Genomic DNA, 12,245 nt, shown 5'->3' on the forward strand with positions numbered 1-12,245 from the left:
CGATGAGTACTGACTGGTTGCTTTAGGCTTTTTGTGTATGTTTATTCCTATTTTTCTTCTTGAAGAATCTCAATTATCGTAATAGTTGGAAATACCTGGCTTCAAGCACCAAAACCAATTCCAACAGCGCTAAACTACTCGTGTAATTGATACAACAACGTAATGGTTAAGCGCATAGCCATTTTACTTTGAATAGTATGACTAGGAGTGGTTCTAGCAGCATCATAGTGGTCGGCAACGACGGAAGAGAGGAACGAGATCAACTATAGAAAGGATACTTTGATGATAGCGCAGAGAAACTACACCCAGCACTACACCATAGACAACATCCCGATCCCAAGGGATACCACTCTCAGTATATGAACATGTATCAGAATGGCAACATTTTCTATAATGCTGCCAACAACATAGAGAAGTATACTTATATGAACCCACATCAGCATGATAGCTGCATGGAGGGCGGCGTACTGCTTACCACAGCCCATGTCAGATCGGTAGCGTAAGTCCAGTCCCAATCCATCTATTCAGTGATAAGCCACGTGGTTCCAGATACAACGCTCTTGTGGATCAAAACCAGAGAACTGTGCTGTACGCTCTTTTTGGCTATTTGATTAGGTTTATTTAATGAAATTCTTGTGATTGAAAGGACCAACCAAAAAAGAGCGAATAGCACAGATTTCTAATCAAAACAAACACATCAGTGATATTGGTTCCTTAGTTTCTTCCTCTGGTATCCCTTTAATTTTCGTTATCCGTTGCGCCTCAACTTTCTTCCTAAATTGCAACAATAACAACACAAATCTAGACTGGCTACCTCATGACTTCTCTCGTTCCCTCTCATCCTCATTTTCCTTCTTACATCAACATCTCATTACCTACGACAATACATTCTGAAACACTGCCATCGGAACAAGTGCAAGCACAAGGACACGCACAGACACAGACACAGCAACGGATAGACCCTTGTTTTGCCATTACTAAATATCCACTCACAAACATTGATGCGCCTTGTATCTCTGCTACTTTCGCATCACTCTACAGAGCCATTCGTATCTTTGCTGTCTTCTATAGCACTCCCGCGACTTCCGCCTGTAGTGGCAGTGCACAAACAGTCTCGCCAACACTTGCCTTTTTCCTTTTCCTGAGCATCAATTGTCTCTTGTCTTCTTTATCTTCTCCTTCCCCCCTTTTCCCATCCTCCAAACAATCTCTGCTTCCATCCTTGGCTTTATATCATCCATTGATGCTATTCCAGCCATGCGAAGCAGTTTCATACAATGTTAATTCAAACCAACGCAGCGATGTTCCTTCCGACGATCTTCCACCACTCATTGGACCTGATTTTGCATATACACAGCATACACCGCTCGGTAATCTTGAGCATGCACGTGAATATGCAGATGGTGCGTTGATGACACAAAAGCTCATTGCTGCGCCTATTGTCCCAATCGATCGCCAGATGTGGGTCGGGGTCGATACGAGGACAGCCTACTTTGGCAACAACTTTGGTGGAGAAAAGATCAGTAAGGTTCCCGAGTTGTTGCAGGCGGGGATGCGCCGATTGGTGATTGATTTATGGTGGGATGGAGCGGGGCATGGGTGGCAGCTCTGTCCGAGGATCAAGAGAGATGCAAACCAGCTGTCGGGACTTCAGCTCGCCATGGAGCAGGGGCAAAATAATTTAGAGGCGTCACTGCAGTTACAGAGAATAAGTAATAAGCAGGTTGCTGCAGACGAGGAGGACCATCCATCGACTATGCCGATAGGAGCCCACACGATGATACCAGTAATTTCTAATCAAAATGAACACATTCCCGGATGCAAACAGTATTTGAAGTTCAAAAAAAAAGATCACAATATTAACGACAAAGTAAACAAGCTCCTGGAAAAGAGAGCTGCGGTCAATAGCAGCAACAATGATAATAGCAACGCTGAGAAAAGACAAAAAGCAAAAAAGACGGAATCTGGGGAGCATCAGTCTTCACAATCAGCACAACGTCCCGTGCTACCAACTTTAAAAGATAAAACTAAAACCAAGATCATGGTGGACGATGAAAAGCATTCAAAGACTGCAGCTTCAGAGCGGGAGCATGCTCTTGACTATAAAGCTAGAAACCAAACTGCACTCCCTGGATTGCTCCGAAAAAACCTCCATCAACTCGCATCGAGCAAAGGCATTGTCTCATCTTATGATAAATCCTTGGCTATAGACCAGGCAATAGACGGCATCACTTGCTCGACAGGCGAGGATTTGCTGATGCTCCTTCAGGGTTTGCAGAATTGGATCGAGAAAACATCTGAGAATGAATATGAGGATGTGGTCTTGATTATTCTCAACTTGAATGAACTTGCCAGCAATACTCTAGGATCTCAATTACCCTTACGTTCACCTACACCTTCATCACTCCTACAACCCATGCCATTGCCAACTTCAACCGATAATTCTAATACCAGAAAGTCAACACCGGTAGGCAACGGTACGACCGTAGGCCTTAAAAATGGAACTTTTTTCGAGTCAGTCGCTTCGCTGAACACCAATCGTATGATCAAGGCGCTACTACCTGACAGGCATTCCCTTCATGATCTCTTTACTGACGCATTTCCTTCATTGATCTACAGTCCTATATTGCTACAAAAGGACCGCGAGGATTTGATGTCAAGCTGGTGGAAATCGGGCGTTGTAGGACTGGATTATTATAACACAACGACGGATCCTCTTTCGGGCCGTATCATGACTCCGACGGGTTGGCCGACTAGTGCTTATTTAACTGAAGTGATCAAGCGGCGGATTGTGGTCGGGATTGGTTCAAATAACTTATCAGACAACTCTACTTACAATATCATGGATGACTTTACAACCCTGTATGCACCTGGGATGCTAGGCCCTTCCATGATGAATAGCAGTCTGCTTCAGGTGTCAACCTCATTGAACCTGAGTACCTGTGACTCCCCAGTGCCAGGAGTTGCTATGGTCCCAACAGGTGCTGAAACGAATTCCTCCGTTATTAAGGAGCCGAAAGAGGATGGTATTAAGAATGGCGACAACCTGAAGACTATGAATGTGACATGGTCGTTTTCGAGTATGTCAGATAGCGATCTTTTGCCGTGGTCAAATACCTCTATTCAACTTGCTGTAAGTCGATCACTGTTGAAAATGATGCCTACTGGCCCATACACCCATTTGGTTTAGCAATCTAAGTGCTGGAAAAAAAAAAAAAAAAAAAAAAAAAAAAAAATTAATCCACTCTGTCATTACTCCATATTAGACTACCTGTGGATTTTCTACCTTGGTAAAGGGTCGATCACCGATACTAACATTCTCGGAGCAAACAGCGATGACCATCTGGTCATGGGATATAAACCAACCACCACCAAGTCAAATACGAAGTCGGGACCGTCGTTGTGGGGCTATGCAAATTAATGGGCGCTGGGCTGCACAAGATTGTAATATGAAGCTACCAGTAGCCTGTCGTCGGGTCAATACGTCTAGTGTGGTAGGGATAGACAGCAATAATGAGTAGGAGAATATCTTTGTCTCCACATAATAGCGACTAAGCAATGTTTCTTTCCTCTTTATCTTTTGACGCATTTTTCTTCCATAGTGGATCATTTATGACCAAGGCGCTGCGAACTACAGGGATGTCACATGTCCCGAAGGCTACGCATTTGATGTACCTCGGACTGCCCGTGAGAACCATCAGCTATATTTGACATTATTGAGCTACTGGAATGCAGCAGCACCTGCATTCTCAATCAATCGCTCGCAACGTAGAGAGCACTTGAAAAAGGCGGAAGGCAAATATCTGACTGAGAAACTTTTGAACAACGGAAATATGCCTTTTAACAATAAGAGACACGATCAACAATATCAGGACCAGGACAACTATGCAGATGATGAAGAAGAAGGCACTGATGGGTCCTATCCTTTGCCGTCTACTGTATCATACGCGCGAAATGGCCATGGAACTTCATTTCTCAACCGTGAGATACTGAATTTAACAACCTCAAATGCGCTATCTAGATCAGGGTCCACTCTTCCGTTGAGTGGAGGCATCCCCGGTGCTGGGATGGTATGGATCGATATCTCAAGCTGGCAGACAGCGGGATGCTGGGTCCCCGGAGGTATCCATGGGACCTGTCCATACCGTCCACCTGATAATACAGTGGCACTTCAAGAGATTATCAAGGTGTCAACCATCGGTAAAGTTGTGTAAAATACGTTTTTGCTATTTATTATTATTCTTTTTTTTTTTTTTTTTTTTTTTTTTTTTTTACATCTGACCTGTATTTTATTGCCCTTGCTTTCTCTCTGTGTATGGCTCACTGTGTGGGCACAGGAGGTGTGATTGTACTGGTCTTGATGGGCATGTTTCTTTACCTAAAATGTCGACGCAACGTGCGTTTGCGCAAGGCCAACAAGCGCCGCGCAAATGTACGCAATATGATCATACGGACCGAGGTCGAGACGGTACCTGCATAAATGGCAATTAGATTATTAGTGAGCATACCTCATCCAGTACCAGTCGCTTCTCATTCTCAAATCCAGGTATGCTCTTTTACTCTGATCAGCTCACATGTTGTAGTAAACAATCAACTGAAGGCAACAGGTTAACAAACTGAAGCGTTAGACCCATATGGTAATAAAATTCAAATCAGAATATGGATTATACATGATTCAGCCAATCATTGTTATTCTATAGTTAGATATTTGGATGTCTGTTCCTTTACTGAATAAGAACCACTTGGATAAGATCCACATGTTTTTCTTACTTACTTTGCTACCTTCTTCGTTATTAAGAAAAATTTCATGGTATTTGAGCAAACATTCCTCATAATTAAGCAGATTACTTATGAATAGAAATAAATATTATACATTTTAATTATTTAAAACATTTAGTCGCGACTTCATGTACGGAAGATGCTGGTGGGTTGGCCATTTGGAACAGATGGCTTCCTATAGTGTGGGTGATTGGGATTGCTGGATCGCGTCATGGAGGAGGTAGGCGCCAGTGTTGCATTGGAAAACAGGGGTGAAGGAGGATGAGGAGATGCAGGGCCATTTAGTGATGTAGGTGTCAACATGGATGCAGGTGTTAACAGTGGTGAGCCTCGGATTGTGGATCCACCTGCAGAACTTCCGGTATGATGATACTGGGGGTGTTGTTGACCATCGTGGGTCACATAAGATGGTTGAAAAGTAGAGCAGTTGTGGTGCTCATGTAATGGTATATTTGCGTGCTGAGGCAGTTGATGTTGATGTGGGTGATGTGAGTGTGGATATGAAGGGTTCAGGAAATGTGGTGGTGGCGTTCGAATACCGAGATTGTATCGGAAAACCTGAATGATCTCCTCCAGATCCTGTTGACGGTTATTCGGGTCCTCATCCCATGCCTTTGTATATACATCGTGGTACCAATCAGGTGTGCCTTCTACCCTGTTTTCCCTTGCTCCAGGCGTAAACAATGAGGGGTCTTTAAAAGGATAGCGTCCAGCCATAATGAACCAGTAGAGGACACCTAAGGCGAAGATGTCGCAGCGAACATCATACCTCGGTCTGTTCTTGCACATGCGCTCCGGAGCTATAAACTGCCAGACACCTCCAAACTGTTGACTTGAGAATGCCTTCTTGCTGTCACGTAAACGTCGCAAGCCAAAGTCAGTCAATTTTGCAAGATATCGCCCCTGTTGGGGCGTAGGATCTCTTCTTTTATCGATCAAGATGTTCTTGGGATGAAGATCCCCGTGATGGAAGCCGCATTTGAATAAATGATCGAGTCCCATAGCAATGTCGAGGGCCAGATATATTTTATCGTTGAGTGTTGGTGCTTCAAATGAATTATTGGGCATTTCCATCAGTTTGACGAGATCTCCAAGTTGGTAGAACTGCATGATCATGAAGCGCTCTCCGTTTCTCTCATCATCGGAATTTCTTATAGCTACCCCGTAGAATTGGACAATGTTTTCATGGTTCCTACATTGGTTCATGACTTCAACCTGCACGTTTGTTAAAAATACTTGCCATGAGCTACTTTTTTGTGTCCACCAGCCATACATAGAAAAAAATTGTAAAAGACGAACCTCTTTGTCGAACAGTTTCGCAAGTTTTTCAGTTGTTTGCTTTGTATCTATGAGACGCTTGAGAATAACAATAGTTTGTTGTAGGGGCCAAAATGCTCTTCGGATCTCACCATTGCCTCCCTTTGTGACCCACTGACGCTGCGTGAACTCTGAGTGGTAATCGTACACAGGCACAGGCTGAAGAGCAACAGGCCTGATTACATTGAGCACAGACGCTAAAAAATAATCACTGTCCGTGGACTCTACACTATCTATGTCTGTTACAGCTACTATATCCTTTGGCGCCATGGAAGGCGAAGGCAACGGTTGTGCAAATACCAGGTGGCTAGCGTGAGCATTGTCATTCATGGCTCGAGAGGTGGTCGAGTTGCCAACATCTGAGAACTCTAGGCTAGGCATCTGAGTCTCTGCCGTCTGGCTCTGTCCCTGACCAGTCGCAGGCGTGATCGAGTGAGTTTCAGTTGCCTGCCATGTTTGCTGGATAGGATGATGCATAGGATGGAGCTGGTTATAGACTTGACCATGTGGGGGCTGGTGCTGGTAATGAATGACGGGATGACGCAGGTCTTGGGGACATGTTTGCTGTTGGCCCTGATATTGCTGGTGTAACTGCTGCTGAAGTTGTTGCAGCTGCCCAGGTGATGCAGCTTGAGAAAAACTTGGACGACGTGGATAAGATGGTAAATGTGGTTGTGGTTGTGGTTGTAGGAAGTTTTGTTGATGCGTTTGCTGAATCTGTTGCTGGTAGACATGTTGCTGTACAAGACGATCGTCTTCTGGACGGGCATAGCGATGGGTTTCAAATGTTTGTGAGTCAAGGTCCATCACATCACTGCGAGTGGTCATTGCAGAATGAGTGAGACCAGGCGCCATGTCAGCAGTCTGTGTGGTTGAGTAGTTTTGGCCCGAGGGATACATGACCCTGGGATGGGACGAAGGGATCAAAAAAAGAACGAGGTTAAGTAAAGAGAAAGTTTGTAATGGAATGAATGGAATGTAGAAGGTGAGAATTGTTTCTGGATGGATGCAGTTATTGGAAGATTAGATGTAGAAAGCAAAATAATCCAAAAAAGAGCTCAATGGAGACTCGCACAAATATCGCATCCATACAAACTTTCCTCCTCTCTTCTTTCTTGAATAGCGTGACAGCAATTATATACTGGGTCGAAATGGAAATGAAACAAGCAGCATTAGGTGAAAAGGAGTGTTTGCATTTGGCTGCAGTTTGAAAAATAAAACTGCATTCACTAAGGGCAGAGCCATAAAGAAAGTGCAATTCACGATGGATTTCGACCTGCACTAGTAGAACAAGTCGAACCTAATGATATTTAATTCCTCTTCTTAAATGCTGCTATTACTTTCAGAGAAGCTCTTCGCATGTATTGCCGCTTAAAGAGAGCATGATGGGAACATTGATATTAGACAACATCCATGAGCATGTAAACATGTAAATTGCATTTTTTTATGAATACAGATGACTATCAACTAATGGTACCGTTAACCTAGTCGAGCCTTGTCACAAAGGCCTTAAGCAGCTTTTAGGCAAGCAGCGCAACCTTCATGCCAACGGGTTGATGCGTAAAAAGTGTCGACAGAGATATCAGGCCAATTGAACTTTCAGAGAATGCGTTCGAAAGTGCAATGGTAGGCTTGTAGGCATTTAAATCTTGCCCTTGGCTTTCTGTCCATATCAAAAAAACACCGCGCTACCTCTTGGGCAATATATTTCGCGGCATCTATGTCTCTAGCTGCAGGCATCTGGGGGCATACATCAAGAAGAAATAAGAGGGGAAAAAAGAATCGGGATGGTTCCTTTATGGTAACGAAAAAAGACTGGCCATCCTTTAGATAAAATTAGGAAGCATTTTGGAAATTTGGAGGGGTCACCCTAACTAAAGAATGCTGTTCGTGAGATGACATAAGCGCATGTTGCTAAAGCAGTATGAAACCAACGACCTGATGTTACTTTAATCTCTTTTATCTCAAACAGTTTTATTCCTTTATCCAAAGCGGCAACGAAACCTCAAATAGACTAGCGATGCGTTGTAACTGAGTACATTTACTATTTTTCCACTATTTGTTACTAATGTTGCTATCGCTGCCTTCTAAACTCTTTGTCACATCCAAGATCTTGGTCTCTCCTAAATGTATCCGTTCCTCAGGCTTCGATAAGTTATGTTGTCGACATTCTTGCAAGACAACATCATTCTCACGTAGTATATTGACAATCTCATCTGCAAGCAAGCCATTCTTTACATCCTCTTCACCTTCCTCCTCTTCAGTAATTACATCTTCGTCATCTAAAAGTAGACTTTTATCAATGTCTATAGTCCTATTCGCTTCCATGGCCAGATTTGTACTTTCATTTGCCATCTGACTTTCTTTCTCCGCTACTGCTTGGTAAATTAGATCTTGGAATCGCTGATTGAGTGAGCAATCCTTGACTACCCTACTCACTTCCTCAAGCGTCTCTTCCGTGGTTTTGTCGCCTTCATTGAACGCTGTCACCACTAATAATACCAATGAAAATAGAATGCAAGAAGCACAAAAAAATGTATTATTTAGTGTAAACCCTTGTTCCTTCGTTGCCATATTTCTCTGGCTAGACCAGTTCCGCCTACCTCTGGCAAACATTCCAAACGAAGTGCTATCCATTGAATCGCGAATCTCTTTGTATAGTGTCGTGAAGGCATTGGCATCGATGCCATCAGTCCTTCGGGAGTTATCTTCATGAATAGTAGTAGTCGCATGAAAATTCGATTTCTGGAGTTTGGAGCTGGATTCATGCCCAGTAATCTGTCCTGACCCGGAATATCTACGCTGGTAATGAAGATGGTCGCTTCGATCGCTTGTGGAGCGCGAAGCCGACCTACGGTAACCCTCGTCGTCTGTTTGGCGTGAATCATATCGTATATGTACATGTACTGCTTTTTTGGAGGCATAGTCCGCTTCTATCTCCAACTTTTGCTGTTCTTCTTGTTGACGGAATAGCTCTATGGCAGCTGGCGAAAGATCTCTCATGAACATTTTTTCTGGATCAGATGTGATTGACCGCTGTTTGGTATCGACTTGCGAAGGATCAGTAGTGTCCAATTTTGACTGCAATACTAGAGAACCTTCTGAAATACCTTGGTGTCTTTCGCTCTGAACTGTAGACAGAAGTGGTGTGTCTCCTAAGGGATTTGTCACTTGTGCCACAGAGGTCCTAATATCTAAACTGTGCTCTCTTCGCTGGGGTTTTTGTCGCGCTGTCCGGACATTGATAGAGCCACCTATCGAAGAAGCAGCCGTGCTGCTCGAAGTCTGGGGAGGGGACGATGCAGATGAAGAAATGGAAGATAAAGATGCCAGCGCTGTTGTTGTGACTCTTGATGAAGAGAGAGCAGTCTTTGTAAGAAGCGAAGGAGGTGAAGCACCGGAATGTCTCCTGGAAGTGTTGGCTGAAAAAGAGGCGATTCCAGGGTGTTGGCGTCTCGAAGTCGTTGAAATGGTATTTCTTTTACTTCTTAGGCCATCTACCAAATTCTGTTTGGTTATGTATTTGTGGTCGCTCGAGGAATTATCCGGATGAGTTGTTGCGCCACTGTGATATGCTGTTGTGTCTCTATTCTGACGTAAGGGAGAGCTTGTTGAATACTTCTAGTGGCCATAAAATTGTGAGTATCAGCCGAATCCAATGTCAACTCCAAGATGACTTGTGCAAGTAGGAGAAAAATTATCAAGCAAAAAAAAAAAAAGAAAAAAAACTCACTGTTGTTCTAGAATGAAGCATAGTACTAGGTCTCTTTACCTGTAACGTGAAGACAAGAAGGGGTATTAACAATCGGCCGATGTGGTTTAAGCAAACAGTGGTTTAAGCAAACAGTGCCGCCACTAGATAACTTACAACGGATTCGGTTGATGCACGAGGACGCGATGCTGCCATCAGAGACGAGCTCTTGAACGTGCTCGATATAGCTGATGGGACATTGCTTGCTTTTTGTCCCATGATAAACTGATCCTCCTTTGTTAACCGTGGCAGATGCTCTGTGTTGTCATCCAGTATGAACGAGCTTGTGTCACCATTGGCTACGGCATTATATCCTAAATCTCCATTCTCTGCATCGGCCTCAATAGTCTCTAGGATAGATCGTTCCAGCTGTGTTAAAGTGGCCCCTGAGTGTTGATCTACCATCGACACTATGGCCTGTATGTAAAATAACCAGAAAATGGAAAATAGTCAAATGTGATGTTCCTTCTAAGGATTTTACAAGAGGCATCGTGTGTTCGTAGGCTGCGAACAGATTATGTACTTGCCTTCCGAAATGTTTCAAGCTGAGCCATCTATGGTGTCCGTGATTTGTAGTAAAAAAAAGGGGGTAAGTGTCCTGCGCTTTGGTCGCTGGGTTGTAGGTACCTTTGTGTGAGTAAATACATATACCTCTTTTTGAAGGGTGACGTATTTTTTTTCTACTTGGGCTAGTTCTGTAGCCATAACCGTCATCTTTGTTGATGAGTAATTGAAGCGTTACACAGAAGAGCTGGGTCAATTGGCGGGGAAAGCACATTTTGAGTAAACTGATAGTCGTACTAGCTAAGACAGAACACCAACCTGAACACTTTGTTCCTCAGAGATCCACTTCCATGTGCTAACTTCATCTAAGAGAGCTTGATATTTGTCCTCGTATGCCTGTTGAATCAGTTTTATACCAGTCTTAAACTGCATTCCACAAAAAAACAAAAGTATAATACTGTTTAATAATAAAGACACAAAAAGGCGAGAGCCACTGATCTGCAAATCAGTTTAGAAGAAAGGATCAGGAATACAACATGGTAGTGGCGATGACCCATCTTGAAGAATCTTTTTTTCTAAAAAAAATGAGCCTTGCTTCATTTGTCAACAAGATAGTACATTCAAAATCGTAGTAGAGTATGCAAACTTTTAGCATCCACTTCCTCTTTTTTTGTCATAATGCGTATTCGGTAGTGAAATATGGTTGATTATCGAGAAGGAAGTATGTAGTTGGATATCTCTGTAATCTTCGATAGACTGCGACTAAAGGTCTGTTCATATGACGGAGGATTGATCGAAACTTACGTTTGTATCTGCATCTGTAGAGGAGCGGCTGGTATTGCTTTCATCCTCAGAGCGTTTTTGGACAGCGATCCGTTCAGCAACAATCGCGTCATATCTGGTGAGAGAGCTGCTTTGAGCACTACCATTGTGGTGTGAATATCGCAGTTCCTCTTTACGATGCCCAATGATATCGCCATCTTCGTGATATAGTTCTTTTCCAATTCTGGCGGTCGCCTTACAGGCATGTTTGTTATTGCTGCTGATGCCGCTGCCGTACTTCCTATTGTGCGTACCATGTTCAGTCAAAGCCCCTGCAGAGACAGAACTGGCTCGAGTGCTAGAGGTGGAATTAAGAGTGTTTTTACTGTGACTAATGTTGTTGCTAGTAGAAGGGGTATTAATAGTAGAATTAACGTTCTTAGAGGAAGAACGTAAAGAATTAGCCAGTGAAACGGATGAGGGCTGATGTGAGGATGAATGGGAAATGGAGACAGGAGTAGATGCAGAAGCGCTAGAACCAGATATCCGTGACCTCCCAGTAGGTCCACGGACGCGGTCCAAGATGGTCATGAAGTAATATGAATTAAAGCTAAATGTGAAGAATGAGTTGAAATGTGAAAACCAAGAAAGTAAAGTTACAAAAAAAGTGCAGGAGAAATTTAAGCGTTGAAACTGCCACTTTTGACATGACAGGAATGTGGTCACGAAGAACAGAGCACAGAGAGCACAGCATTTAAAAAAAACTCTTTAATAAAAATGAGCTCTGTCCAACACCCATCTTCAATTATGATAGATATTATAGTGAATGTGTGTGCTGATCAGTTTGAATCACTTGGCGGTTGATGGCGGCTCGGCGCTAGCAGTGGCTAATGCAGAGATCAGCTCGGAGTCAGCGTCTGACATCCCGGGAATACCACCACCTTGTTTCATTTCGTTAACCATGTAATGCAACTTCGCTTTGATTGCTTTCTTTTCATCGTCTGTCAACGCTGTTGCATAATAATTAATATATATTTGAGAAAGAACACGATGATCAGTCCTATTCATTTGCTCTTTACAAAATGATTCAAGTAATGAAGCGTTATGGAGAGAAATATCGTACGCAATATGG

The 12,245-nt window shown here is 43.3% G+C and overlaps 3 protein-coding genes across 3 annotated transcripts; 1 reads left to right on the forward strand and 2 right to left on the reverse strand.

Moving 5' to 3' along the window:
* Window positions 1-817: 817 nt before the first annotated feature.
* Window positions 818-4,663, forward strand: BCR41DRAFT_388191 (hypothetical protein; the record flags this gene model as incomplete). The annotated part of the gene is made up of 5 exons (XM_022027972.1): window positions 818-1,523; window positions 2,211-3,133; window positions 3,267-3,494; window positions 3,603-4,200; window positions 4,338-4,663. 5 exons carry the CDS (start codon window positions 818-820, stop codon window positions 4,478-4,480), a joined length of 2,598 nt encoding a protein of 865 aa, XP_021878930.1. The 3' UTR covers window positions 4,481-4,663.
* A 232-nt stretch (window positions 4,664-4,895) lies between these two features.
* On the reverse strand, window positions 4,896-7,259 carry BCR41DRAFT_424018 (kinase-like domain-containing protein). Its single transcript, XM_022030361.1, has 2 exons — window positions 6,079-7,259; window positions 4,896-5,994 (listed from the first exon to the last, which is right to left on the reverse strand). The coding sequence occupies exons 1-2, from the start codon at window positions 6,994-6,996 to the stop codon at window positions 4,906-4,908; spliced, it is 2,007 nt and encodes a 668-aa protein (XP_021878931.1). The 5' UTR covers window positions 6,997-7,259; the 3' UTR covers window positions 4,896-4,905.
* Window positions 7,260-8,148: 889 nt separating this feature from the next.
* Window positions 8,149-11,751, reverse strand: BCR41DRAFT_358244 (hypothetical protein; the record flags this gene model as incomplete). Its single annotated transcript, XM_022025012.1, has 8 exons — window positions 11,156-11,751; window positions 10,670-10,777; window positions 10,499-10,561; window positions 10,375-10,401; window positions 9,965-10,264; window positions 9,830-9,868; window positions 8,700-9,717; window positions 8,149-8,588 (listed from the first exon to the last, which is right to left on the reverse strand). Exons 1-8 carry the CDS (start codon window positions 11,702-11,704, stop codon window positions 8,152-8,154), a joined length of 2,541 nt encoding a protein of 846 aa, XP_021878932.1. The 5' UTR covers window positions 11,705-11,751.
* Between the last annotated feature and the right edge of the window lie 494 nt (window positions 11,752-12,245).

This window comes from Lobosporangium transversale, assembly GCF_002105155.1.
Source record: "Lobosporangium transversale strain NRRL 3116 chromosome Unknown BCR41scaffold_33, whole genome shotgun sequence".
Classification (NCBI taxonomy): domain Eukaryota; kingdom Fungi; phylum Mortierellomycota; class Mortierellomycetes; order Mortierellales; family Mortierellaceae; genus Lobosporangium; species Lobosporangium transversale.